At 56.0% G+C, this 26,136-nt stretch overlaps 1 protein-coding gene across 10 annotated transcripts in view; it reads left to right on the top strand.

The window, feature by feature from the left end:
• Positions 1-26,136, top strand: part of SCAPER (S-phase cyclin A associated protein in the ER) — a 163,910-nt gene that overhangs the window by 126,156 nt on the left and 11,618 nt on the right. For all 10 annotated transcript variants that reach the window (XM_080651534.1, XM_080651538.1, XM_080651531.1 and 7 more), the window contains 4 exons: positions 2,481-2,713; positions 5,440-5,595; positions 13,063-13,300; positions 14,942-15,091. In XM_080651534.1, the coding sequence (XP_080507660.1) occupies positions 2,481-2,713; positions 5,440-5,595; positions 13,063-13,300; positions 14,942-15,091 (777 nt within the window). The remainder of the gene's footprint in view (positions 1-2,480; positions 2,714-5,439; positions 5,596-13,062; positions 13,301-14,941; positions 15,092-26,136) is intronic.

Here is a 26,136-nt window from a genome sequence, read left to right as displayed (position 1 = left end):
GGCCACAGGGCTCTGGGTCTGACTGCCAGGCTGTCCGAGAAGCTTTTCAGTTTGTGTGTACTTTCTGTGAAACGGCCAAAATGTGTTTATAACATGGGGCTGAAAGCCCCAATGAAATAGTGAATTAGCCCTGGCCGGTGTTGCTCAGTGGATAGAGCGTGGCCTGCGGACTGAAGGGTCCCGGGTTCGATTCCAATCCAGAGCACGTACCTCAGTAGCAGGCTCCTCCCTGACCTGAGGCCTGGTCGGGGCTCGTGCAGGAGGCAACCAATCCATGGGTTTCTCTCACATCAGTATTTCTCCCAGTCTTTCCCTCTCCCTTCCACTTTCTCTAAAAATCAATGGAAAAAATATCCTCAAGTGAGGATTAAAAAAAAAAAAAAGCAATCAGTTATGGACAGAGAATACGAGTATGAAAATGGGTCCAATTTGTCCTGGCCGGTGTGCACGCGGTTAGAGCACTTGCCTGTGCATCAGAGGGTCTTGCGTTGGGTTCCTGGCCAAGAGCACGTACCCAGGTTGCAGGTTCAGTCCCCACCCCCAGTTGGGGTGCGTGGGGGAGGCAACCAATCAGTGTGTCTCTCTCATATCAATGTTTCTCTCTTTGTCTCCTCTCTTCCCCTCCACTCCCACTCTCTCTAAAAAATCAATGGAAAAAATTTCCTCACTCCTTAGGTGAGGATTAAATATATATATATTTATACCCGATTTGCTTTACATTGATCTTATTTGCGGGGGGGGGGGCAGATAAAGAAGTGACATTTATAATCTATAGATATAAAAGGCTAATATGCTAAGTGTCCAACCGCCCAGCTGGTCACTGTGATATGCACAGACCACCAGGGGGCAGACGCTCAACGCAGGAGCTGCCGAGCTGCAGTAACTTGGCAGCGGTGGTTCTCGGGTGACACACCCCGAAACCAGAGAGGAGGGAGCCCAATTCCTCGCGGGGCCGCACGATTCCACCTTCGGCCATGGATTGTGTTGTTGCTAGGGCACTGTCGCCCCGAATCTGGGTTACTGCACACCTGTGTTTGCGTTCCACAACCTGTACGACAGCAACTTTGCAGAGTGACCTCTTGTACTCCAGGACCCCTTGGGGGATGTTGGAGAGTGGGTTTAGGCCCAATCCCCCCAGGGCAGGCCAGGGGCCCCACTCACTCCACAGGCGCCCTTCGAGCCACGGGTGTGGCCGGCCAGGAAGGGACCGCAAGAGGTTGGCTCCAGGGTGTCTCCAACCCAGCCGTGGGCAAACTACGGCCCGTGGGCTGGATCCGGCCCGTTTGGCTGTTCTATCCGGCCCATGGAGCCGAAAGAGCGGAGGGTTCTCTTGCTCTCCCCTTCGCTCCTTTACTTTGAATTTATATTAGTTCACACAAACACTCCATCCATGCTTTTGTTCCGGCCCTCCGGTCCAGTTTAAGAACCCATTGTGGCCCTCGAGTCAAAAAGTTTGCCCACCCCTGCTCCAACCCCTTCTCGCCCAGTCCTGCCCACCGGCCGCCTTCTTGTTCATTCCGTTTCCGTGGGCACGAGTCCGTGCACCAGGACCCTGGTGCCCAAATGATAAGCATTCTCACCCCGAGCTATCCCAGCGACCCCAATACAATGTCTTCTTGTCCTTCAGCCAAGGATAAAGCTCTTATGGAATGCCTTCTTTTTTAACGGAAGAGACATCAGAAAGGTAATGTTTGGCCTGTGACTAATTTTCACCTCCCTCCGCAACCTGTGCTCTGACTGGGAATCGAACCGTGACCTCTTGGTTCATAGGTCACTCAACCACCTCTTGGTTCATAGGACACTCAACCACCTAGCCACCATGGCCCGGCTTTTCTTGATATCTCGATGTTCTCATTTTGAGCATAAGCGGTGACACTGACTTGTAGTTAATAATAACTTCAGAGGAGCATAAGGCGAGTGTGTCTAACTAATAAGGATAACGTGAGTGTCACGTATGGTGCCATTAGTGACAGAGATCTGAATATGACCCAGTGTATTAGGAAAAACTGTTTTGTCATAAGACGTATAAATGTCATCCTAATAGAGGAATTTAGATTCGATACTGCTGTCAGTTTACCAATTGGCTTGTTTTTTATTTCATACATATTTTAATATAATTTATTCAAATGAATAAGTGATATTTATTGAACACTTGCTCTATGTCCACGCATGACCTAAACATTCATGGGTGCAAGTTCGTTTCACCCTCACAGAAACCCTGCGACTTAGGTAGGGTTGTTAGCCCTGTTTTACAAAGGAGGGAACGGAAGGTTGGAGGGAGACCTACTCAGGGTCATGCAGCTAGCGAGGCAAAGCTGAGCTTCGAACTCAGCAATCGGACTTCACAACCAGCGCTCGCACGTTCAGATAGCCAGCTCCAGAATTTCAGAATTATTTATGATTCCAGCAATTTTCCACATCATCTCTGTCCATTTTGGTGATTCTATTTAAACATAATTACTGTATTCACTTCCTTCTAGGTTCATGTTCCAGATGAAAATAATGCTATTTTGGGAAGAAATACAAATAAGCAAGTTTTTGAAGGTTTGACAACTGGACTTCTCAAAGTCAGCTCTGCGGTTTTTGGCTGCCTGGTTGCCAGTCGACCAGATGGAAACGGCCGGCCAGCTACCCCGAAGGCGTTGACGGAAGAAACGAAAAGCAAACCCTCACAAGGCGATGCCTTTCACAGTCGCGTTCAGGACCTCATCAGGTAAAGCTGGTAGATTTTAAAATACTTTCTTCTTTGTTTAAAAAAAAGTTAAGGTAATTTAAACCGCTGGGCCCGTGTGATGGCAGTGGTTCTCACAACACCATCCTCTCGTTCCTGGTAGAGGGTACGCGGCATCGTGTGGAGAGAAGGAACACTTGTTAATGGAACGACTATAGCTGGTACCCATCTGTCATTCTTGATATTTAGATATTTTAATACGTGACTACGTTGTGTCCCAGGCTTTATAGCTTTCTTGCTATCAGCTCTTCAACTCAGAGAATTCCTGAGAACCCTTCCATCCCAGATCATCTCTGTCCATAAATTGGGTGCAGACGTAAACTATCACCACAGCTACCATTTATGGAGCATGTGGAGCACCCGTTTTGTGGAAGGTATTGAGTGGAGGCTTTGCAGCCCTGCAGGTGAGCAAATGCTCAGAAAGGCACTGTTTTGACTCTAACAGTTGAGCAGGTTGAAAATTACGAGTCCTTCTTTTGTTTTCCAGTAGATGGAGCTATAGCCCAAGTTTTTGTTTTCTCTTACCTGAGCTACTTGCACGAGGAGGGGCGGGGATGGCTGTGGGTGAGGCGGTGGCAGCCTGGGCACGAGGAGGGGCGGGGGTAGCTGTGGGTGAGGCAGTGGCAGCCTGCGCACGGAGAGCGGGGTGGAGGTTATGTCCTGTGTCGGGTCGTTTGGCTCCCAGAGCACCACCACCATGACCAGGGCAGGGGGCATCTGGGTTCGTGAACCTGCCACTGCTACCCCGTTCCCTGTGGCCATTGGCTCTGCGGTGCTCTGACGGAAGCTGGAAGCGCCAGCTCCTCCTCTGCTGCTGCCCCTCACCCTCCTCGGGTCAGAGTGTTGGCTGCTCCAAACTCCTCCTTGGCTGCCTCCTTCGCCGGGGCCACTGGCTCAGCCCTGGCAGCCAGGCGTCCGAGCTGTGTGCACGTTCCTGTCCTCCCTGCCCTGCGTCCCCTCCGCGTCTAATACACCTGCCTTCATAGGCCCCACATGTGCGTGCTGATCGGGGGAACCCTTGTCGGCTTGTAGGTGACCTGCCCGCTGCAAATGTCAGGGGACCCTCCACCACGATGCCGACGTCCACGGCCGTCTGTGCCAGGACCACCTGCTTTCGCACCGCAGCTCGCACTGCGTACGGTGGGGCTCGGCGAGTGACACCTCCAGCTCCACTTGCTTGTCAGGCCTTCAGGACCGCTTTGCCGTCCGGTGTGTCTGTGGTCCCAGGCGATCGCTTTCCGTATCTGTGAGAAACGCCGCTGGCCTTTTCGTTAAGGGGTTGGCGTTGCACTGACTCTGCAGACTGAGCCTCTTTTCTCTCCTGTGCTGTCTCTGCTTGCTTGTTTCTGTCAGCGGGGCGCTGCATGGAACGGGTGAGGGGCCACCAGCCCAGACTCCCATCTCTCGGAGCCGAGAGCCCAGTGGGAAGAGATTCTTCCCGTGGTCATAGCCAGTTTCCCCAACGATGCTGCAGGGTCCCCCGCAGGTCATGGCCCACCCGGACCTCCCCTGCTGCCACGGAGACGATGCTCAGCCCATCCTGGAGCAGGCTGTGCAGGAGGCACAGCGCTCACCAGCACGTGGGAGTGGAGAGGGGCACGCTGGGCAGACAGAAGCAAGCGGCCACGGCCTGCTCCCTGTGGGCTGTGGAGGTAGTTCACTGGGACGGTCCAGGCAAGCACACTTTCTGAATTGGGACGTTCTGTACGGATACAGGGTCTGATTCTATTAGATCAGGTTATCCTGTGACCCTCCGTGCGCGCTCGTGCGGCCTGTGAGTCTTCCTCGTTAGGAGAGGACAGGGCTGGTGGCTGTCGAAATGAGCAGCTGCTCGTAGCCTGGGGACACACTCCTGGTGTCACAGGAAAAGGCGGACATCCAGGATCCTGCGCCTTCTGTAAACTTGGGAGCGGCTCCAAACGTGAAGGATTCCTCAGGCTCGCCTCCTTACCCAGAGGTGATGGGGATGCACCGAGGAGCACACGCATCGACTCCTTCACACGTTTCCCTGGAAGTTAGCGTGTTGACGTTCAGAATGGCTACATCACATTCTGTCCTTTCATGCATGGAAATGCAGCAGCACCGAGTCAGCATAAGACGTCTAAGCTGAGGTGATGGGTCTGCGAGGTCGTTAGGGTCTCACACGTGTTGTTTTCCGTGACTGCCGCTTTGAGGGCTCTTACAAGAGCTGCTGCTGTCCCCACTGTGCTGAGCAGCTCTGGAACCGCCGGGGACGGGAAAGACGCCGGGGCCGCCTCACGTGTCAGCTCTTAGGGTGGCACTTCTCATAGCAGGAAGCGGTGAGCATCTCGCTGTTGGTTCTGTGCTTAATAGGGTTAGGGTTTTCGAAACAGGGAACCTACAGCTGGCAGCAGGGGTTCAGTTTGAACAGGGTGTGTGGGCAGCATCCGAGTGTAAGGAGCACTGACCTCGAGGGCAGAGGTCATCACACAGCATTCCAGCTGTTGTCCGGCTCCAGCCCCACGGAGGGCCAGGTGATCGCGTTCTGGAGAGCCAGTGTCAGAGGCACTCAGAGAGAAGAGAGCCACTTAGAGAAATAGCTCATTGTTCAGGACGAAATCACTTGGGAAGTTTTACTCAAACGTGTGCTGTCTGCTTGTGTGAGGATCTAAACTTCTGTTGGGTCAGGCTGACCTGGAAGGGAAGGGGCGGCGGCCGTGCGGGGCTAACGCTTGTCCGCCTTGCAGCTACGTGGTGAGCATCGGCCTGATCCACAAGCTGTGTGGCTGCTTCCTGTCCGTGCAAGGCCCAGTGGACGAGAACCCCAGGCTGGCCTCGCTTCTGCAGCACGCGGCCGGCCTCCTGCAGGGGGCCTGCACGCTGTGCTGGGCTCTCACCGGGAGGTAAGTGCCTCTTGAGGTCCGTCTGGACTGAACCTGTGGAACGTCTCTGACGTTCTGGGGAGTTTGGGGTCCTTTCCTAGGGAGGCGGGTGGCCATCCTGGCCTCTTCTTGTGGTCCTGCCCCGTCCTTGCTGGCTCCGTGTTGAAAGGGGTGACGGCCTCCTGTCAGAGTCTGTTTTCCTGGCGGGTGTCCTAAACTTGACCCGGTGATGGGAAAGACCGGGAGGGAAGCCAGGTCCAGGGGAGTCAGTGCATCAGCGGCAAAGCCACGCCCAGATCAGGCAGGTCCTCGGCACGGCACAGCCCTGGGGTGCCGCACCGTGTTCACAGCCACGAGGGGTGTTTATTCTCCCCTTGGCCCCAAATTCCACGGGATCCCCGTGAATAAGGGTAGGACCGTCCAAAATCAGTAGCTGCTGAAGTCACACGTGACCCGGGTCATGATGGTAGCGGTGTGCCAGGACTTCTGCCGCCCTTGGCTCTAGCCCTGCCCTGTGCACGCTCCTCCGGGAGGCCCAGCACCCACCGCAGTGGTGACGCAGCGTTTCTGATGGCCATGGGACTTGCCTCCTGGGATACGGAGGACTTTCAGTAAAATAATTTCCTTACAATTAAATCACAAGCAGCACTGCATACCAAGTATTTTTTAGGGGTTTTTCAAGAATAAAACTAATTACTGCCCCGGCTGTGGGCTCAGTGGTTGAGCGTCGACCTATGAACTAGAAGGTCACAGTTCAGTTCCTGGTCAGGGCACGTGCCTGGGTTGTGGGCTCGATCCCCAGTTGGCGGCATGTAGGAGGCAGCCAATCGATGATTCTCTCTCATCGTTGCTGTTTCTCTCTCTCTCTCTCCCCCTCTCCCTTCCTCTCTCTGAAATTAATAAAAACATATAAAAAAGAATAAAACTAATTATGGAGACTTCTAAAGTCTACACACAAAGAAATATTATCCATCCATATTCAGTGTACACAGAATGCCACTGACTCTATTCAGAATATTTTAAAAGACAGGATTTTTTTCTAAAATGAACCTTCTCAACCTTTTTTGTGTTGTGCATAGGACCCCTAAGCCCACCTGTTCTTCCTTAGTCTCCCCCACCCCAGTCACATTTCCATGAAGATTAGGACGGAGGGTCGGGAAGCCAGGCATGGCCTGCAGCCAGTGTTCCGTCAGTCTGTTCCCTTCCTGAGCCGATGGGCACGCAGGGAGTGCTGTTTGTGGGTCTGTGACCGGAGAGCAGGTGCCCACACACCACACAGAGGCTGTGTGCCCCCCACTCGCCCCTGTGCTGTCCCTTCCCCCAAGGGACCCCTCCTGACCCTGGCTCTTCTGTGTGCACAGCACTGTCTCGGCTTGAGGGAGTGGCAGGTGAGGGACTAAATGAGCCCCATACACGTGAGCCACCGAAAGGGAGGCAGCGGGAGGTGTGGGAGCCCTGGGGATTGGATGGTCTCCGGGGGGGGGGGGGGGGCAGGACCATGTTTCTGCTAAAACGCCCCCCCCCCGCCCCTGCCCGGAAAGGTGCATGAGTCACCGGGTGGCAGGAGCCTAGCAGTGGCAGGACTGGGGGGCCTGTGGGGACAGTGAGCGAGGGACGGGCCTGGCTTGGATGGCGAGGGGGGAGGAAGGAAGGGAGGGTCCCCAATGACTCAGGGGTCTGACTTGAAGTTTTTGAGTGGTAGATGGCATAGTCCCAGCTTAGGCAGTGGGAGCATTTCCCACGGAGTCTCCGAGACGTGTCTCAGGTTTGTCCCAGCAGACCCAAGTCCCTGTGTAAGTTTGTATGTAAAACCCAAGTGTGTGTGCGTGTGTGTGTGTGCGTGTGCACGCGTGCAGAGAGAAGTACAATTGTTTCAACGTACTTAATGCAACTGGATTTTTAAATAAATTCGTGATTAGCTCTTGGTGGTTTTTAAGAATTCCTAATACATTTTACCCAATATAATTTTCTTCTCCAAACTCAATTACTCAGCAAATTTCTATTAGTAAGCCTTGCTGCAAAAGCAGATTATTCTAGAAAAAAGGTCCAGGTGGTTTCCTGATTTAAATTTCCTAGGAATGTCTTAGCAGTGACCCCGTCCTTTAATCCCCAGCGTTTTCTGGCACCACCAGTGCCTCTAACACTTACAGACCATGTCCTTCTACTTCCCCCCCTTTATGGAAATTATATTTCTAGACTGTAAACTGCAGCAGCCTGTTGAAAGCACTTGGTTACGTGTGTGACACAGAGTGTCAGCGAGGTCACAGCCGTGTCCGAAGCGAGTGTGGCTGCGGTGATTGGGGTCGTTCCCCAGCGCCTGTTTGGGCTGCAGGAGCCACAGCGTCCAGGAAGGTGTGACCTTAGAGCCCAGCAGGAATCAGAGACAAAGGAGCCAGAGGCCTCCTGTGGGGGCCGGTGGGAGGGGGGCGGGGGGCGGGGGGGGCGGGGGCGGGGGGGCGGTGCCCTGAGATAATTAAGTGCCCATGAGAGCACAGGCCTCAGTCAACGCCTGGGTGTGCTGGTGGCCGCCTGTGGGAGGGCGATTAGCAGGTGGGCCTGAGCCTGCTGCCATTGTGCCCTTAATCTCCTCATTTCTACCTGGCTCTCTGGGAGGCCGCCTGGGTGTCAGAATGTGCTCGGCCAGCCCTCGAGTCAGGGCGGGGAGACAAGCACTGCTGGGTGTGAAAAGGAACTGCATTTAAGAAAAAATGGAAATTGTGATCTTCTCGCAGAAGGACTGGTTTCACGTTAGGATTGCTCCAGAATCTTACTAGTGCGTGTTCACAAACTACCATTCTTCATCGCTTAAACAAAATTCAGCCATCTGTAAGAGGGCTTTCAGAAACGCCCGTCTCTTTGGCCTGCACCGCTACCAATTTTCCGTTCTGGTCCAAGAGGAAAGGATGGTCTTCAGATCCCAGCAGGGCTCACTGAGGCCTCAGGCGCTGGCTCCTGAGCCCAGCTGGCAGCACCAGAACAGTCCTGAGCGATGGTGAAGTGCAGCCACGCGGCCTCCACCTAGTCGGCAGGCATTTGCAGACTCACCGCGGCAGGGGCTCCGCAGCGAGGGGCGGGAGCAGGGGGTCCTTGGTCCCGGGGGCACAGCCCTGACCCCTGCCAGTTCTAATTGGCTGGTGAAGACTGTTCTGAATTCTGGAACATTTTCACACAGAAAGATGTTTGTCGTTACGTGTATTTGTGGTTTTCATTTTCATATCCATCAACTACAGTAACAAAATGGGTTCTACCCAAGATCCCTGGACACCTGTCATAAAAAGGTAGGGATGGTTTTTAAGTTAGCCCATTAGTTAGGTGGGGGTAAATGAGTGCCTCTCAAGTGTTTAAGGGTGCTTGAAAACCGTTTGTTCCGGCAAAGGTAAACTGTAACTCCGCCTGCCTGACTGAGTCATTCATTCACTAAATAAATATTTATGGAGCACTTCTCTGTGCCAGGCCCTGAGCTAGGCGTGCAGAACCCAGAAATGACTCAGACATCTGTCCTGCCCTCAAGGGCCTTGTAAGCTAGAAGGGGAGGAAGTCACAGACCGCTACCCGTGGTGTGAGTCGGAGAGGCTGCAGAGGCTGAGGCCCACGGGCCCAGCACACTGCCGTTAGTGCAGAGCCGCTGATGGAGTTCGGAGGAGGAGAGGTCCACTTAGGGGGAGGAATTAACTGTTTTCTGGAGCAACTAGAGTTTAACCTGGGCCTGGAAAGACAGGAAGGGTCGCAACATTCAGAGCTGAAAAGGAGCAAAGAAGAAAACGTAACGACATCAAGCAGAAACGTATGAGGAACTGGAGGACTTCCTTCAGCCGGATTTCGATGTTCGTGCCTCCCAGGCTGTTACGAGGCTCAGATGAGACGGGAAATGCACCAGGAATGTGTGAGCTGCCGACAGGCTTGTTCTGTAGGTGGAGTGGGCAGGGACGGCCCCTCGGGGGAGGCAACCCTGGAGCTGAGATGGACTCAGTCAGGGAACACCCTGGGCACCGGGCTCCCGTCGAGCAGCAGAGGGGGCTGACGGCACCCACACGTCTGCCGTGGGGCGCCCCAGACACAGGAGGCAGACCGACCGCGGTGCGCAGCAAAGGCGGTGCAGAGAGGGCGTCGGAGAGGAGGCCCGGACGAGGGTAGAGATCGGAAGTTTGGATTTTTTCCGAGTGGATGGGGAGCCGTTGGAGGGGCTGAAGCAGGCGAGTGGCATCCTGATGGTTAAAAGTAGAGGGGCTCCCGTTTGCTCTGCAGACAGGTGGAGGCGTCACCAGGCAGCCCCCACGTGACGTTTCCTCAGATGCTCGCCCAGTGGGGGCAGGTGCCTCCTTGGCAGCAACGCGGAGCTCCTTCAGCCGCACGGCCAAATCCCAGAGGTAGGCGAGGCCCAGACAGCGGCAGGACGAGGAGAATCGGCCCAGCCCATGGCTGTTTCAGGGGCTGTGAGGACGCTGAAGCCACAGAGGCAGACACCCAGCGAGAGGCAGCCTGCCCTGAGGTTCCCGACCCAGGACCGCACCTGCCAGTCACCTCCGCTCCTTCTCCCACCTCCTCAGAGCATGCGGCTCGCTTTCCAGAACACCCAGTACTCGGCGCCCGGAGCCACAGCTCACTGCTCCTGGAGCAGGGGAGTTCAATGCATCGCTGGGAGAACCTGTGACTTGGCCCACCACGCCCGCCTGGGCACACCTCCGAGTGGAGTTCTCCGGGGTCCGGGCTAAAGGGCAGGGTCACAGCTGCCTCCGGGGTTCCAGGACCACAGGAGTGAACAGGCCCCAATCCAAGAAGCTAGGCGAGCAGCCGAGAAGGTCCCCGCACTGAAGGAGATCCAGGGACCGGGGGACGACAACAGCAAGCGGCCAGGGACAGGCGGGAGGGGCTGTCACCGCTGCTGTGGTTGAACACCAGGCGGGGTGGATGCCCTCACAGGTGACGGCAGCTCTCGCCCCGCTGCGCTGTCCTTTAAGGCACTCAGGTTCTGTTCAGGCGTGTTGACAGCTCCTCCTAGTTGAACTTAGCTTTTTAATGAACAGAAATGACTACGCCACTGAGATCTCTAGTCCTAGAGACCAAACAAAAACACTTTAAAATCCAGCCCTGGCTGGTGTGGCTCAGTGGATAGAGCGTCGGCCCGCGGACTGGAGGGTCCCGGTTTCGATTCCAGCCAAGGGTACGGGCCTCCATTGTAGGCTCGATCCCCGGCCCTGGTCGGGGCGTGTGCGGGAGGCAACCAATCGATGTGTCTCTCTCACATCGATGTTTCTCTCTGCCTCTCCCCCTCCCTTCCACTGTCTCTAAAAATCAATGGGAAAATGTCCTCAGGTGAGTAATAACAACAAAAAAATATAATCGGATAAAATTGAGAAGATCTCAGCGTGTCATATACAACATTTCAGATCTGATTTTTTAGGTTTTCCATGTATTTTTAAAAGAAAACTTGATGCCCGATATGAATGAGGCCTTTTACCTTTTTTATTATAAACATTCAGGCTTAAAGTGATTATAGCTGACAGTTAAGACCAACAGCAGCCAGTGGCCTGTTCGTGGACAAATGATCTGCATTTCAGCCTGAATCAGAAGTAAACATGCTCTCGCGTCCCCTCAGGCCTGGGACACCCGTGCGCAGCCGGCCTGGCCCTCCGCCCTGCAGGGAGGAGTTCTCTCCAGGAGGCAGTGGTGTCTGCCTTCAGCCGTCCCCGTTCAGTCTGAGTTCTTGGACGCTCACTGGACGGATTTTTCTGAATGAAGGTTTTCGGTCCATCAGGAGAATGTTGCCGAAGATCTTGGGATGTGTTTCTTTATGACCTATGATTAGGGTTTCCCTAAATAATGGAGTGGGGTAAGGAGAGGGGGACGTGTTCTGATGACTTTACTGACTTTTTTTTTCTTATACTTATTCTTTTGAAAAAAGTAATAGCAGTGAATCCATGTCACTTGAAAAATTCTTGGAAAGTCTAGGTATGAAGGCGCCTTAAATGTTAAAGCCATATTCCTGAATGTCTGCATGTGGACGTTCTGACGGTCCCTTTAAAACCAGCGCCAGCAGTAAGGGAGGGGTGGAGACGGGGCGGGGGGCAGCCTTCTCGTTCACAGCAGCAGGACTTCAGCAGGGTAATGTCAGTCATCCCCAAGGCTTCAGGGAGAAATGTCTTCTGACTTGTCACTGGCTCTCAGCGGCAGTCGGTGCTAAACAAACACAGACCCCTTGTTGGAACCTATATAATAAACTCAGACGCATTAGTCTGCGCTCCGTCTCCCGTCGGGGTCTGACCCCCACCTCTCTGGCTGTAGGGGGAGGAAGGGCCCGCGGACACACGCTCACAGCGTCAAGGTTCCGAGGTGCCCAGGAGCAAACAGATGCGATTTCTTAACTTTTTGTTTTCACTGAGTCCGTGAGATAGAAAGTGTTTCTCCACGATGCTGCAAGGTGACATTTCAGCCTGTGTACTTGTTTCACCGTGTTCAGTTCGTCCGAGATCTGACGTCAGAGGAGGAGGCACGGAGGGGAAGGAAGAGGTCCTCCTTAAAAGCCCTTGGGGTCCCCTGCCCGTGCCACCAGCACATTTGTATGACCTAGGCCAGTGGTCGGCAAACTCATTCGTCCACAGAGCCAAATACCAACAGCACAACGATGGACATTTCTTTTGAGAGCCAAATTTTTTAAACTTCTACTTCTTCTAAAGCCACTTCTTCAAAATAGACTCGCCCAGGCCGTGGTATTCTGTGGAAGAGCCACACTCAAGGGGCCAAAGAGCCGCATGTGGCTCGCGAGCCGCAGTTTGCCGACCACGGACCTAGAGCATGCCACCTAGTCACTAGGTCTCAGAGGTGCCTCCTCAGGGAGCGTCTGGGTGCCGTTTCCCGGGGGAGGGGGAGGGAGGAGTGGCAGCCATGGGCACCGGCACCACAGGGTCGTGGTCAGTGGTGCCTCCTGGACCCGGCTGAGGAGTGAGGTGGGTGTGCAAAGCCTGGCTTCACGTTGGCTCCAGGAGTTCATTTCCCAGCACTTGCTTCTGGCCCCCCACGTGCTGCCCTGTGCCCTGTGGCTGCTCAGCGATTTCCTCGTCGTTGGCATGACGCTCACCCAGATGGCTCGTTCGGGCGCCTGGCCCTGCCCTGCCCGGCTCCTTGAGGAGGAAACTGCCCCAGGGGGTGCGATGTCTGCCCCCCTCAGGGTCCCAGCACAGCCCTGGCCGTGAGGCCTCTGCTGCCCGAGAGCTGCTCCCGGGGTCCCTTGGTGCATCCTGAGGCGGCCGTGCTGGTGTGGGTCTCTGGGTGCCAGCAGTGCTCGGGGCCCCTGTCCAGACCTGGAGCCTAAACAGAGTAGGGCTACCCCGGCTTCGACCTCAGCCTGGCCGCGTGTGCTGTGTCCACAGCGGCAGGGATGCCTCGAGGGCTCGTGCTTCCTATCACAACGCAGAGGGTGTGCTCCGTGCGACCGGTGAACACGCCGCCACCCTGGAGGCAGAGGTAACGAGCTGGATGTCTCTTTGTCAGGTCGTACAGCATATTTGACAGCAATCGCCAGGACCTCACAGGACTGACAGCTGCCCTTCAGGCCACAGACCTCGCGGGGGTCCTGCACATGCTCTACTGCATCCTGTTCCACGGCACCATCTCGGACCCCGGCACCGCCAGCCCCAAGGAGAGTTACTCTCAGAACACGGTCCAGGTGGCCATTCAGAGCTTACGTTTCTTCAACAGCTTCGCAGCTCTTGATCTGCCTGCTTTTCAGGTACGAAGCATTGGCTGGCGTTGGTGACCGACCACCAGTTCGTGTCCAGTGTAGATAGGAGGTGAGGGTCTCCCGGACTGGGCATGAGGGATAAACTACGATAAAGCGATAACTCACCAGCCTGAGGGCCACACGGAGGGCTCTGCGAGCCAGCACACAGTAGGCCCTCGAGAAATGCGGACCAACACAGCTTGTGGAGATGAAGGGCCGAGTCACACGCTATGTGGGAAGTTCAGTGTTGCAGCGGCCAAGCTGTGCGCTATTGTGTGAGCCTCCTATTTCATTAGAATATTTTCCAGTTTCCATCTCAGTGTATACTAATAAGGCTGTCAAAATATTTTTATCCCTTCAGAATAGAGTGTGGTTTCGCTCTGAATTCATGTTGGCACAGATGGCCCTGAGGTCCCGGATATTGTATATCGTCTAGTCTGACACTTTTTACAATTGAAGGTGGTCTCAAGAAACAAATCAATGTACTGACTAGGCAGTTAATTCTGGCTGAAAAGGAAATATAGGCTCCTTGAAAAATTGGTTTAATTTTTATATTCAAACTTAGGTGCCCCTTGACCTGCACTTATCGGTGAAGGTTAAACGGAGGGCACGGGGCCGCAGCCTGCTGGACGCAGCTAATTAAGTAGGGCTGAGCGCGAAGATGTCACTGCTGATTTAAAGGGCAGAGGCTCCGAAGTCTCCCTGGGCGGAAACATTTTGTCTCCGGGCAGTGACACCGAGACAGAGACTCTGACATTAGCAGCAATTGTGTGCCGACAGCACTCACCAACAGGGCTGTTCACTGCTAACGGGCAAAGCGCGTTCATGGGAACTTCCAAGCCGCCACATACCGGCCTGCTTCAAGGCGGCCAAGACCTCCAATCACGAGCTGCGTCTAAAGCGCCCCTTTCCCCGCAGCCCGCAGTGGGGCTTCCCTCGGTGTGGGCTGCGCGCCTTTGCTGCGGGCTCGCTCTCCCCTTTGCCCTCCTGTCACTCTGTCTGTCTGACATGTTTATTAAATAGAAGCTCCGGCTGTGCAGGCAGACCCGGCTCTCCCGCGTGCCCACCGCCCTGAGCCCTGCACGGAGGCCCTGCAAGCCTCGGAGTTGGGGGGGGGGGGGCGGTTTGGGGGACAGGGGCTGATGGCTGGGTGTTTTACATTCTTTTGGGAGCCTTGGGTTTACAGAGCTGTGTATTTGAATAATAATTAGTTACTTATATTTCCTTTCTATTTGAACATAAGTAAATAACTAGAATTCTATTTGTATCCCTGTGTACAAGAAAATGTTTTCTCCAGGAAAAAAAGTATTGGAAGTTAGCTAAATGATAGATTTCCGGGCGATTTTTCATATTTTGATATTTTTCCAAATTTTTCACAGTGAGACTATTTGTACAATGAGAAAAAATAACTCCCTTAAAACGGAAGAAATAACCTTGCTTTCGGTATCTTGACCCGTGTGGGACAGGCATTTGGTCTGCTTGCTCTGTCCTCTGTCCCTCCTCAGGTCACACCTTGCATTTGTTAGTCACTTGTTAGCACAAGAACCCCGAGGGGGCTGCTAAGCGTTGTGCTCCAGAAGCTGTACGTGCTTCTCCGGCGCGGCACCGGTTCCCGCTGGGGGCGTGCTAACCGCTCCTTGCCTTTGCCAGTCCATCGTAGGGGCAGAGGGCTTGTCCCTTGCGTTCCGGCACATCGCCAGCTCCCTCCTGGGCCACTGCAGCCACGTCTCCTGCGAGAGCCTGCTTCACGAGGTCATCGTCTGCGTGGGCTACTTCACTGTCAACCACCCGGACAACCAGGTAAGAGGCCCGGGAAGCCCCTGAGGCCGTCCCCCCGCCGCACCGAGTGTGGGTGTTGGGGCGAGATAAGGCAGGCTGGCTGCTGGGACCCATCTGGCCTGGGCAAGGGCCTCCAGCAGCCCCAGGGAAGTCGGGAAGTCTGACTTCTCTCCAGAGATTGGATCAGCATTGGATTAACAGGGCCTCTTGCAGAGCTGCAAAATTAACATATTTTAATGAAATACTGTAAGCCACACAGCAGCATCTGCCCTCGTACCGCGTGGATTCTGGTGCTCTCCGCAGACCTCCTGTGGCGATGAGGTAGAGAGCCTCTTTGTACTGGGCACGGCGCAGCCAGCACTCCAGCCAGTGCTCTCGGACGCTGCTCCTGGCCCGGTGCTTTTCTCCCACCCGGCGGAGTTAGCGGCGGCCTGCCCGCTGGTGGTGGAGGGGGCCTGGGCCAGGCTCCTGTAGTTTTGCTTTTAATTGTTTCGATTATTTGGTTTTCGAGCAAGATTTCATTTGTAAATAAGATTCTGCTGCTTTAAGGAGTTGGGAGGTTTCTGTTACAGATTTTGTGAAAAAATAACAAAGCACTGTATTTCACTTTATTTTTGAAACCAGAGTTGTGGCATAAATAACATACCACATAGTGATTCCTGACAACCTCATTTCTCTCTTTTTCATCGTATAGCGGAAGGTCGCACCTTTCCCCCACCCGTCACCCCTCTATGAATGTATTTACATAGCTGCGGTCATGCCGTTCATAGACTCCTGCCCTGCTTTAGACACTTACCCTATAACAGAGCCGTTCTTTACAAGTACGTTTTCAATGTCTGAATGGCTGTATCTTGTGTAGACAGCTCGTGGGTGACCGAACAGTGTCCTGTTGTAGGTGTTTACATGTTACCATACCACCTGCTGCACTTACAGAGGCGAGTGATGTGTGTGTGATAACATTGGCTGTGTCTAGTCCAACAGCTAAACGTTCAGTTCTGTGGACCTTAAAAATAAAACTGCTAGTTATTTTATCAGCAAAAATGTGTTTAGCCCTAGCTGATTTGGCTCAGTAGATAGAGTGTCGGCCTGTGGACTGAAGGGTCCCGTGTTCGAGTCTGGTCAAGGGCACATGCCTGGGTTCCAAGCTCAATGGCCAGTAGGGGGTGTGCAGGAGGCAGCCGATCGATGATTCTCTCTCATCATTGATGTTTCTATTTCTCTCTCTCCCTTCCTCTCTGAAATCAATAAAAAATATTTTTAAATGCGTTTATTTGGAAATAGCAGATAATTGCAATTCTAGATAAGCATGCTATAGCAAAAGACTATATAGGTGAGTCCAGAAAACAAATGAGAACGTTACTGTATAGAGAAAAGGGAGGAGACCAGAGGGTGCTTTGAAGAAAAGTCCACTGGAGGAGAGTGAGCGCTCATGGTGGTGATGCGTCTCATTGGCTGCGTTGCCAGGTTCCCATTGGCTGGTGTGTGGCTGGGTGAGGAGAAAACCCCTTCCTCTTGCTGCTGTGGTAGAGACACTTCTTGCTGGAACTGAGGGTGTGTGCTTGATGTTGGGTGGTGCTGAGCACTCCCCCTTCAGGCCCGACTCCATTGCACAGGCGGTTTCTTCACAGCAGCCAAGTTGAGGGATAGTTTCTAGCTCTGCTAAACCAACTCTGTGGTGAAGAACTACGGAACTCAGAATTGTGTGAGCTTTCCGAGAGTTTACTGCTGATGCTGGTCACGGACTAATCCTCTCCTGCAGATAAACACCTGCTCTGAGTCTCTGGGCTCACCAGACAGGATGGGAAATGGGGTCGGGGAGGTGGTGCTTGCAGGTGGCATGTGACACCCGACCTGGGCCTGCGGCAGAGGCACGAGTGAGCACACGGGAACAAGAACACACAGATTAAATGAGCAACGCGAGGCCACAGAGGCCTGGTGCCGGTCGGGTGCCGTTGGCGGATGATTGTTGAGAGGGAGCCGCTGTGAGGAAGAAATCGGAAAGGTGGGACATCCAGTGTCAACCCCTTGCCTCCCAGGACTGAACACGAACCTGGACATCCACTTCCGATTCAGGGGGAGGTCAGAGAAGTCACTTCAGCCCCAAGGCAGTGGTTGAAATGCAACAATCTCTGAGAAGAAAGAATAAGATAAAAATAAAGCAGAAATCAGAAATCACCAGAAATATAAATGATAGTAACGTCACTGAGACACTGGGCCTTATGCAATGCTGTTTCTAAGCATAATCCCTGATATTTGCAGAATTCTTTATAAATTCTTCCTATCTGCTGCTCCGGGACACCCTTAGCCCTTGAGTGTGGCTGTAAGTGCAGGAATTATCCTGCCTCGTGGACAGTGAGGAACTGGGGTTCTGAAGTGATGCCAGCCCTGAGGTGACGTGAGAACCACTAAGACCAGGACTAGATTCCAGGTGCTGCAAAGCGCACCCCGTGTACGTTCCATTTCATTTCATGTTGCTTAAGGAAACCAGATTCCACAGCCCCATCTACTGGTGATCCCTGACGGGTACCCAGGCGGGGAGGGTACCCAGGCATGGAGACGCTGCCACGCTGTGAGTCCTTGCTGCCTGGAAACTTCTGGACATCTGTGTGCCTGTCTCCGGAGCCGCAAAGGTCCCGGGAAGCTGTGAGTGCGTGCCTTATGAGCACCAGAGGGACCACAGGCTAGGAAACAAGCCTTGAGCCGACCCGCTCCGTCACGGCTGTGTGATCTCCAAGAAGCATCTCCCTCTGGGGCTGGAACTCCGTGGCTCCACTAAGTGGTAGATCGGTTCTGGAAATGGATAACGGTGATGGTTGCACAATATTGTGGCTATACTTAAAGCCACTGAATTGTAGGCCTAGAATGGCTGGAATAGGTCCACGTTGTATGTATTTGCCACAACAAAGAGCTTCGAAAACGTGGATGGTGCTGATGATCTCCCGTGAGCCAGGCCCAGCTGTGCTGTCAGCTCACGGCTCTGCCTGAAGGACCGGCACCCGTTCAGTCCATGAGCTGGCAGGACCGAGCCCTCACGCTCAGGGCGACTCCCGCAGACAACCTGCGTGGACGTGGTGCCCCGCGCGTGGGGCAGCCATCTTTCCGAAGGGTCGCCGTCTCTAATTAAAATGTTGGGTCAAGTCAGAAGCATCCATCCATTGTGTGGCACATCAGGACTCTTCCTAACTTTCTTCCCATTTAATTAGGATAATGAACACAATTAGCATGTGCTGCGGGCCCTTCACCTTATTTGCATTTTATATGGGATGATTAAATGTGCCCTGATAATTGAATTAACTACGTGACAGATGATCGGACTGCCTGCATATTGCCGCGTGGGGAGTGAGCACCGTTGCGTGTTCATTTCCGTTAGTGACCGGCTTTTCATTTGGAAAGACCCCAGAGACTGCCGCGGCCAGAGCCCGGGTCTCTTATGAGCGTTGAGGGGAAGGGTCCCTTTGGCCCAACGTCCCCGTCAGGGCCTGTGGAGGAGGCCGTGCCGTCACGTAACCGTCCGCCCTGCACGTGCCGCGGGCTCCCGGGGAGAGCGGCCGTGAGCCAGACAGTGAGGCGCTTGAAACCAGACCGGCCTGAGCTGTGACCTGCGTTTTCCAGGTCTTGTGGGAGTTGGTGGTTTAGTCAGAAACCCAAACATTAACTGGCGAATCATCCCCAAACCTGTCTGTCGTCCTCCCCTCCGCCGTGTCCCCGCACACGAGAGCGGGCTGCTCCCCGTCGTCACCCGTGCGTCCCAGGGCACTGCTTTCCAGCCGGTTCCAGCTCCGAGCTTCCAGTGCAGCCCACGTCCTGCTCAGACATTCTTACTGTTTGTTGTTCTCAAAGGAGCGGCTCCTCGGTCACGCCCATTATGTACACGCCCCAGCCCGTCGCCCATGAATGGATTCCCTGTGGGCTCAGAGGGGACCCCGGGTCCTAGGCCTTTCTGCTCTCACAGTGAGTGTGGGCAGCTCGCTCTGTAGCTGTCACGCTGGCATCCGGTGTTCTGTATGTCCTCTCTCTGAGTGGCACATACACTTCCTCTTATGAAATTAATATCATGTCTAAGGATGAGCCTAAGAATTTCAACAATATAACCATTTTGGAGTTACTCTCAATATTACAGCACAGAGAAAAATAGGGTGTTTCCCCCCTCAAAAGTAAAATTTAATCAGTTGCCCAATAAATTTCCTAATTAAAAATAAGTTTTGCTTAAATATTTATGTTAAGACTTTTAGTGAGTGACCTGGCTGGTGTGAGAGTGGCATTTGCCAGTTAGCAATTTTGGCTGATGGCAGTGAACGTCACCCATATCACCAAATCCAAACAGAAGACACTTTTTACTTCCCTCATCTTTTTGGTGAACTTCCCAACACGTGCTCACGTCTGGTGCCCTTTTTACCGCACAGACCACCGGCAAGTTGTCGGGAGCCACACGCTTTACCCTGCGGCGCCGGGCCCGATCCCCTGGAGCAGACGCCGCCTCGGCGGAGCCCGCACCTCCCAGGACCAGCACTGGCAGTGCCCTTGGGGTACCTGGCTGAGACAGGGGCATTCTCCCCGGCGGCTGACCCGCACCGTGTTCCCACAGACCCTCCTGCCTGCGGACGGGGCAGTAGTTCAGGGCCTGAGGCAGTCATCGCCTGAATCCGTCTGCAGCTGAAGTTTTAACTTGGTGGTTGACGTACTGAACGTCAGATGCCACGGAGGACAGGAGTGGGCTCTGAGGTGAGCGGCTTGGAACGCCCTCTGCTGCCAGCACTGTGACCTTGGCCGGGCTCCCGAGCGCCGAGCCTCGGTCTGCTCACCTGAGAAGCAGGGCCACGCGGCCACGACACCCAGGTGCAGTGTGGAGTGCGTGGGGCAGGCGTAGGGATGCCCGGGAGGCAGCTGCTGCCCATTCGTCACGCCCTGCATCATAGCTCCATGGCACCGAGCCCCCCCCCCCCCCCCCCACCGGAGTCCCAGCGCCGGCGATGCTCAGGGCTGTACGGATCGGCCATCCTTCCTTCACCGGCCTCCCCAGCCGCTCACACTCCGAACACCCAGTAAACACTGTCAAAAGACCCAGCGTTGGAGCCGTGAGGGGGAACTCTAGCCACCTTCATCTCAGGTGGACTGAGAAAGGGGAGTCCACGGAGCTGCTTCCGCGGTGGCTGTGAGACCAAGAGCACGAGAGAAGGCCTGCCTGCGCCACGGGCCGTGAAGCTCCATCACAAGACGGGGCGGAGCGGCGGGAGGCGCACGGGGAAGCGGCCTGCCCCCCTCCCAGGGGTCCTCTGGACAGGCTCCGGTCAGGGGTGCCAGGCCTCGCGTCCCTGCCCACCGGGAAACCTTCTCCTGGCGCGTCGGGCGTGCACAGGAAATGAGATCAGAAGGACCGCTCTGTCGGAGGTGAGCTCCTGACCCGTGCTGAATTTGGGCTGCCTTAGTCTTCATCCGTGGAGGCGCCTTTGTTCTTAACCCCACCCGAGGAGGATATGCTTTCATTAATTAGAGAGAGAGAGAGAGAGAGAGAGAGAGAGAGAGAGAGAGAGAGAGAGAGACATGGATCCGTCGCCTCCCATATGTGCCCCGACTGGGGATCAAACCCACAACCCAGGTCTGTGCCCTGACCGGGAATCGAACCCGCCGCCTTCGGGTGTACAGGACGATTCTCCGGCCGAGTCACCGGCCAGGGTACAGAGGGGCCTTTTTAATCATCATTGAGATGGGAAAGGGAGCGTAAAACCCGGGGTCACTGAAAGCCGATGCCGTGGGACAGCCAGTGGGGCGGCCGTCAGGGCCCTGGGTCCTGTCCCGGCTGCACAGCTGGGTGCGTGGGGAGTCACTCCCTCTCTGGGCTTTGCCTTCCTGTCTGCACAGCGTGAGGCTGGTGCCCTGGGCCCTGCCGCTCTGATGGAGGATGAATGTGCCACGTGAGACGCGTGGGCGGTCACGGCCAGCCCAGCCCACGCAGACACGTGGAGTCGTCTTCACTTCTCGGCCACTGGGCTCCTTGCTGACCCACAAACAGCCTTGTCCCTGCTGCCTTCTCCCCGGGACGCCTTTCCCTCAGAAGCCAGCAGGTGGGGGACGTGGTTGCCACCTGTCCTGCTCCCGGAGGGCCGTCCTTTCCTGTCGGCCATGGTCAGCTTCTTCACCTCGCTCCATTTCTCTTCCCCCTGGTGTCACCCGCCCCTGACCCCTCCCTGTTGACTCTGTCTCCCCACTCCCAGCCACCCCACTACATGCCGGTGCCGGGAGCAGTGCCACGCACGCAGCAGTACCTGGTAAATATTTGCTGAGTGATGGTCCGACGGGAAGATGACACGTCACCCTGAGGCTTGATACTGCAGAAGAGGCTACAGCGGCCCCAGGTTCTGAAAGATACCGCACTTCCGTTTCACCAACCAAACCTCCTGAACTGACTTTTAGCTAAAAACGTAGGAGCCGTTTCTCTGGCGCTATAACTTATCTTCGAATCTATTCTAAGAGAAACTCCTTAGTTTTGTTTTGCTGGAGCCAGTAGTTCTGAGAACCAAGGAAACGTCTGTTCAGTGTTTGGAAAATCCTCTTGTGAGCAAACAGTGCCCGAGGCAGCACGGTTCTCGCCCCAGCCCTGCCTCGCGGGGCCCAAAGCTGTAGGAGCACCGGGGCTCCTGTGGGGTCCCTGGGCGGCTGCTCGGCCCCCGCCCCTCCCCTTCCTTCCCAGGGCCACGCCTCGTTGAGCAGGACACATTGCCCGGTGCTCACCAGATGCTGTCGGGAAGGCAGTGAGAGGGTCTCCACTCAGCACCGTGGGCCCAGGAGGAGGAGGAAGGGAGACCTCACACCCGAGGAATTCTCTGCATGGAACACTTCACTGAACCCACCACGGAGCCCAGGGGTGCTCTGAGATGGTGTGAGGGAGCGCCGGGAACGCCGGGCATGAATCACGGGGCCCCTTTCATGGTCCCTAATTGGAACCTTATCCTCCTGTGCTTAGAGCAGAGATGAAAGCGGGGAAATCCGAGAGACCATTTATTTCACTTGAGAAAGCAGTAAACGGAACTACAAAGAGATGTGACTGCTCTTATATCCTGAAGATTAAATAAAATGGTCAGAGACGAGTGTGGGGAGCCGGTAAGCGCTCCGGGGATGCATCCACATTCCCCGCCTGCTGCTGGGAGGTGGCCAGGAAGGCCCGCCAGGCGTGCGTGGATGACCCTCGCTCACCCCAGGGCTCCATGGGAGGGGGTCGGGCACCAGCTCACCAAAGCCCCTGGGAATCTTGGCACGTTCAGGCATAGTAGGTCTGCTCCCCCTCCACCCACTCCTGCCCACAGGTCCTGTCATAGCGTTCCTAATCCTCCCGGCATCACACGTGTGTGCGTGTGTGTGTGTGTGTGTGTGTGTGTGCACGCATGAGTCCTCTTTGCCTAAGAACATGGGATAGAGGATGAGAACAGCTGCTCGTGAAGAATTCGGGGCATCTTGTGTGATGCTCTCACCCCATGTAAATGTACTACCTGTGCAGGCGGAGGCAGCACAAGGTGCTCATGGCTGAGAGCACGTATTTCTCGACACATGATCTAGGCTTTCTGTGACCAGCCCTCCCTCCTCCCAGCCCGCCCTGTGGTGGATGGGACACAGATAGTGCAAATAAACAGAAAACCCAAAAGAGAGCAGTCCCTCAGACGTGTGGTGATCGGCGAGCCTGTCGTGGCCAAGGCCCGTGCTCCGAGGCTCTTTCTCAAACACGAGTCACCGCGGGGACAGGGTTGGTGTCCAGCCGGACAAATGACAGAGCCTGACGTTCGCACAGGCGAGTGCTGGGGATCATCTCGCCCAGCCTCCTCGTGCTGCACGACGACGTGTGGGAAGGGAGTTGGGAACGTGCTTCCGTTTCCGTGGTCACTCTCCTCGCTGAACAGAAGAGGGCGGGCGGGGGGCCTGCCAGGGGCCACCTCTGCCTCCCTGTGCTGGTCCCAGCTCACAGCCCGTTCCCCAGAGGAAGCCGAGAGCGGCAAGGCTGGCCTTCCACCCAGGTGCCCGGGGCTCACGGGGCAGCCACTCCCCCTCGGCTCCCTGGACCCCTGTGCTCTCCAGCGCCTGAGAGGCCAAGCCCTTGCTTCCGGCTTCAGCCTGTGGCCGTGCCCACGGCCGGGCGGCTGTGCTCCCTCCCTGAGCTGTGCCCACCCCGCCGGGATCTCTGCCCTGGGCTCGGCCGGAAACGCGGAGGGACCCGCTGCAGTGCCAGCCACAGGGACCTCGTTTCTCTGCCGGGCTGGGTTCTGTAAGTGGACGGGCTTTCCAGATGTCTCTCCTGCGATTATAAACGAAGCCGTTTCTGCACGCTCCCTGCCCTGCCCCCAGGGCATCTGATTAGAGAAGCTGGGTGTGTGTGTGTGTCTGTGTGTGTGTGTGTGTGTGTGTGCGTGCGTGTGTGTCGTGATTCATGAAGGTCACTGCTGCCAGGCCCGGCCGGGCTTCAGGTGCGACAAGACCTGTCAGGAGCGATGCGCTGGCTGGCCACCCTCGCTGGGGCTCTGCTGCAGGACCTGTTCTGCGGAAGGAATGCAGCGCGACTTTGTCTCTGCTCGGCTACAAAAATATGCTTTGTTCCGATGACCTGCGGACCCTCTCGCTGTCTCTCTCCGTGAATTCAGGTGTCTAGACACCTACTTGTACTCCTTGGCTGAGGACATCCTGTCTCTGACAAGAAAAGGGAAAAACAAAACAAGAATTCTTGGGCATAAAGACTTTGCCTCGGCGAGATTTAGCTGTCTGTACACATTCTGTCTGACTTGGCCCCGCCACACTGACCGACAGAACTGTGTGGCCTCAGGGTGGAGAGGCCGGCTCGCAGGGCTGGCCGGGAGGAGCTGCCCTGCTCTCGGACCGCAGTGCCAGGAGCCTGGGATGCGATGGGGTGCTGGCGAGGTACCCAGCCAGCCAGCTGTTCTTGCAAATGCCAAGATGGCCATCGCAGCACCGGATGGCGGCAGGTTGGGAACCTGAGCGGGGTCCGCATCCCTTCCCTCCCCACAGGCATGAGTACCTGCTCTTTGCAGGAACGGCGACGGGCACCATGCGAGGTCCTAGGGTCCAGCGGGGAATTAACAGGACGTGGCCGTCCCCGTGGAGCTGACAGCGAGCGACTGGGAAATGGACTCACCTCTGTAGCCGTGTTTCTGACATGAGGATCGGTAGACTGAGCTGGAGCTTGCAGAACTCCCTGCGAGGAGTGGAGATGGGCTTTGTGGGAAGACTGGGTCCTCCTCGAGGGCAGGGATGGCTCTCGCTTGTCACCACCCCTTTCCAGGTGCCTCGTCCCCCTTGGCCGGAGCAGACGGGTCGGTAAACATGTGATGAATGGATGGTTTGTCTGCTCGCTCCCTTCCTGGCTCCTGGCAGCACTCCAGGCTGTCACGGCTGGAGGAGAGGCCCCTCTGGGCGAGGAGAGGCGGGCGGGTCACGGCTGGAGGAGAGGCCCCTTGGGCGAGGAGAGGCTGGCGGTTTCCGTTGATGTAACGGCCTCTAGAACCTCGGCAGGCCTGCGGTCCCAGGAAGCGAGTGCGCGTCGTCGCTTTCAGACGTGTGATCCGCACCCTCTCCCCGGCCTGATGCACCTCCAGACCAGACCTACGGCTACTCGGCACGTCACCTCCACTTCCCCTTTTCTTCCTTCAGTGTAGCTGTTAGGAAAAGTACTCCGGTCCTACCGCAGATCAGCATCATCGGTGTGCTGTACACGGCAGTGTTTGTTTCGGAAGCGTCAGGCCAGATTGCAGGCACTCAAACCCCCAGGCAGCCGACTGCAGGCGGTCCCGGACGGAGCTCATTGCAGTCGCGTGCCCAGCAGTTCCCTCCTGAGCGTCGGCCCTGTCCCCTCCGTTCCTCTCGTTCAGTTCTTACGTCTGATCGTTTGAGACAAGGCCGGGAGCCGCTCACTGGATGCCTAGCCCAGCAGAACGTAGGTGTTGAGGAGGCCTTCGTGCTGGTGGATCTGTGTCCGCCGGTCGGTGTCTGTTTGGATGGCGGAGTGTCATCCTCATCTCCATCTGGATGGGCAAGACTGCGAGAAGCTGGCTGGTGGCCAGGCACAGCAGGGGACGAGGTTGGGCGCGGCGACAGAGAGCCAGCCCTGTGCCAGGAGGGACGCCTCGCGTCTGAGGGGCCCGAGGGTGAGAGGGAAGCCAGCACTCAGCGTCCCCTCCTGGGGCTGCCTGGGGACATGGGACAGTCTTTTGAAGTTTTGGAGCGTCATCTTTTTTGTTATGAAAGAGGAGGGTCACCCACCCCCGACGGCCCACCACAGAGAGTGCGTAGAGAGAGGCGCAGGGAGGGGCCTTTGCACACGGCCGAGTGCTGTGTGCCCGGACGGCTCTGCCCTGCGGGTGAGGGGGTGCTGCCTGCAGTGTCCTGGAGACGGCCTCCACGAGAGAGACCAGCGTCCACCCGCACCACCCAAGACGGCTCTTCCCCAGGACTCTCCGTAAACCCGGCCGGGGGCCCTGCGGCGGTGCCCAGGCCCGGAGCGTTCCACGTGCGGCCCATCCTGCCGGCGTCGCAGCCCCTTCGGCTGCAGAAACAAGGGGCCGGGGCTGGGTGAACAGCACACGCTTGTCCTCACGTCTGCGGCTGGAAGCCCGAGGTCGGGACGCCAGGCTGGGGGCCCAGGAGGGTCTCCTCCAGGTTGCGGACGGCCACCTTCTCGTTGTCCTCACAGCGTCGTGGCAGAGAGGCCTGGGAGCCTCGGGTCTCTTCACGAGGAGCTGGTCCCAGCCGCCAGGGCCCCAATGCCCTCCCCCTGGACACGCCGTGTGCGAGGGCTGGCTGTGCCGGCCAAGGCGCCGGGAGGCGGAGGCAGACCATCAGGCTCACGAGAGGATGCGGTTTGATCCCCCGGTGACATGGACGAGCCTCACCGTCCAGCAGAGCAGCACAGGGCGGGAGGGAAGACGCGGCCCCTGCCGTCCGGGACCAGGACGTGTGGCGGCTGCCGCCCTGTCTCTGGTTGGAAGGAGAGGCATCTCTGGCGGTGCTGCCTGGAAGACTTCCTGGGCTCACAGGAAGCTCGTGCTGCAGGACTCGGCCCTCGGCGCCGT

This window comes from Plecotus auritus (assembly GCF_963455305.1).
Source record: "Plecotus auritus genome assembly, chromosome: 15".
NCBI classification, from domain to species: domain Eukaryota; kingdom Metazoa; phylum Chordata; class Mammalia; order Chiroptera; family Vespertilionidae; genus Plecotus; species Plecotus auritus.
This window is presented reverse-complemented; position numbering and strand designations above follow the sequence as displayed.